Source organism: Schistosoma mansoni (genome assembly GCF_000237925.1).
Source record: "Schistosoma mansoni, WGS project CABG00000000 data, supercontig 1309, strain Puerto Rico, whole genome shotgun sequence".
Taxonomy (NCBI): domain Eukaryota; kingdom Metazoa; phylum Platyhelminthes; class Trematoda; order Strigeidida; family Schistosomatidae; genus Schistosoma; species Schistosoma mansoni.
In genome coordinates, this window is record NW_017386581.1 from 1 (window position 1) to 3,100 (window position 3,100).

At 42.2% G+C, this 3,100-nt stretch overlaps 1 protein-coding gene across 2 annotated transcripts; it reads right to left on the bottom strand.

Annotated features, from left to right (window-relative positions):
- Positions 1–1,052: 1,052 nt before the first annotated feature.
- On the bottom strand, positions 1,053–2,148 carry Smp_186130.1 (hypothetical protein; the record flags this gene model as incomplete). 2 transcript variants are annotated; one of them, XM_018792080.1, is made up of 3 exons in its annotated part: positions 1,053–1,073; positions 1,423–1,603; positions 1,955–2,148. In XM_018792080.1, coding segments are annotated over 2 exons (252 nt in total), but the record flags the coding sequence as incomplete, so codon positions are not given. The 2 variants fall into 2 exon arrangements, with proteins under 2 accessions (XP_018644558.1, XP_018644559.1); XM_018792081.1 differs by lacking the exon at positions 1,053–1,073 and having other exon boundaries at positions 1,386–1,551; positions 1,891–2,148.
- Positions 2,149–3,100: the final 952 nt, after the last annotated feature.

Here is a 3,100-nt window from a genome sequence, read left to right on the forward strand (position 1 = left end):
CCGTCTTCGCTCCTACAAAATAAACAAATTAAACACAAAAACAACATATCACTAACTCGTCACAATAAACACACACGCACAAACACAAACACAAAAGTCAGACATCCAAGTGACGGAGAACAACATCAATTCTCGAGTCAGTGGAAACCGCGAATGTATGGACAATTCATCATGAAACTAATATCAACTATTCAACATTCACATAACAACAACAACAACAACAACAACACCACCACCACCAAAATACACTGGCGAAAATCAACAATCAAACAATCAAACCATCTGCAAACACATCTACACAACTCAAATCAAATCACATCGCAACGCCTATCGACACACATCACACAAACACCCGTCAACTCACCTGAAACTCATCAACCAACCACTCTTGTCGCCGCCACCGCCGCCGCCACAAAAACTATACTCCCGTCTAGTCAGTACACTCCAATTCAAAAATACACTCGCTCGCTCACATCTCTCGATACAACTACACCTCTTCACAGTCCACTCTCTCCATCGCCAAACCAACACCACCGTCTTCGCTCCTACAAAATAAACAAATTAAACACAAAAACAACATATCACTAACTCGTCACAATAAACACACACGCACAAACACAAACACAAAAGTCAGACATCCAAGTGACGGAGAACAACATCAATTCTCGAGTCAGTGGAAACCGCGAATGTATGGACAATTCATCATGAAACTAATATCAACTATTCAACATTCACATAACAACAACAACAACACCAACAACAACAACACCAAAATACACTGCGAAAATCAACAATCAAACAATCAAACCATCTGCAAACACATCTACACAACTCAAATCAAATCACATCGCAACGCCTATCGACACACATCACACAAACACCCGTCAACTCACCTGAAACTCATCAACCAACCACTCTTGTCGCCGCCACCGCCGCCGCCACAAAAACTATACTCCCGTCTAGTCAGTACACTCCAACTCAAAAATACACTCGCTCACTCACATCTCTCGATACAACTACACCTCTTCACAGTCCACTCTCTCCATCGCCAAACCAACACCACCGTCTTCGCTCCTACAAAATAAACAAATTAAACACAAAAACAACATATCACTAACTCGTCACAATAAACACACACGCACAAACACAAACACAAAAGTCAGACATCCAAGTGACGGAGAACAACATCAATTCTCGAGTCAGTGGAAACCGCGAATGTATGGACAATTCATCATGAAACTAATATCAACTATTCAACATTCACATAACAACAACAACAACAACAACAACACCAACACCAAAATACACTGCGAAAATCAACAATCAAACAATCAAACCATCTGCAAACACATCTACACAACTCAAATCAAATCACATCGCAACGCCTATCGACACACATCACACAAACACCCGTCAACTCACCTGAAACTCATCAACCAACCACTCTTGTCGCCGCCACCGCCGCCGCCACAAAAACTATACTCCCGTCTAGTCAGTACACTCCAACTCAAAAATACACTCGCTCACTCACATCTCTCGATACAACTACACCTCTTCACAGTCCACTCTCTCCATCGCCAAACCAACACCACCGTCTTCGCTCCTACAAAATAAACAAATTAAACACAAAAACAACATATCACTAACTCGTCACAATAAACACACACGCACAAACACAAACACAAAAGTCAGACATCCAAGTGACGGAGAACAACATCAATTCTCGAGTCAGTGGAAACCGCGAATGTATGGACAATTCATCATGAAACTAATATCAACTATTCAACATTCACATAACAACAACAACAACAACAACAACAACAACAACACCAAAATACACTGCGAAAATCAACAATCAAACAATCAAACCATCTGCAAACACATCTACACAACTCAAATCAAATCACATCGCAACGCCTATCGACACACATCACACAAACACCCGTCAACTCACCTGAAACTCATCAACCAACCACTCTTGTCGCCGCCACCGCCGCCGCCACAAAAACTATACTCCCGTCTAGTCAGTACACTCCAATTCAAAAATACACTCGCTCGCTCACATCTCTCGATACAACTACACCTCTTCACAGTCCACTCTCTCCATCGCCAAACCAACACCACCGTCTTCGCTCCTACAAAATAAACAAATTAAACACAAAAACAACATATCACTAACTCGTCACAATAAACACACACGCACAAACACAAACACAAAAGTCAGACATCCAAGTGACGGAGAACAACATCAATTCTCGAGTCAGTGGAAACCGCGAATGTATGGACAATTCATCATGAAACTAATATCAACTATTCAACATTCACATAACAACAACAACAACAACACCACCACCAAAATACACTGCGAAAATCAACAATCAAACAATCAAACCATCTGCAAACACATCTACACAACTCAAATCAAATCACATCGCAACGCCTATCGACACACATCACACAAACACCCGTCAACTCACCTGAAACTCATCAACCAACCACTCTTGTCGCCGCCACCGCCGCCGCCACAAAAACTATACTCCCGTCTAGTCAGTACACTCCAACTCAAAAATACACTCGCTCACTCACATCTCTCGATACAACTACACCTCTTCACAGTCCACTCTCTCCATCGCCAAACCAACACCACCGTCTTCGCTCCTACAAAATAAACAAATTAAACACAAAAACAACATATCACTAACTCGTCACAATAAACACACACGCCCAAACACGAACACCGAAGGCAAACATCCGAGTGACGGAGAACGACATCGTTTCTCGAGGCAGTGGAAACCGCGAATGGATGGACCATTCATCATGAAACTAATATCAACTATTCAACATTCACATAACAACAACAACAACAACAACAACACCACCACCAAAATACACTGCGAAAATCAACAATCAAACAATCAAACCATCTGCAAACACATCTACACAACTCAAATCAAATCACATCGCAACGCCTATCGACACACATCACACAAACACCCGTCAACTCACCTGAAACTCATCAACCAACCACTCTTGTCGCCGCCACCGCCGCCGCCACAAAAACTATACTCCCGTCTAGTCAGTACACTCCAATTCAAAAATA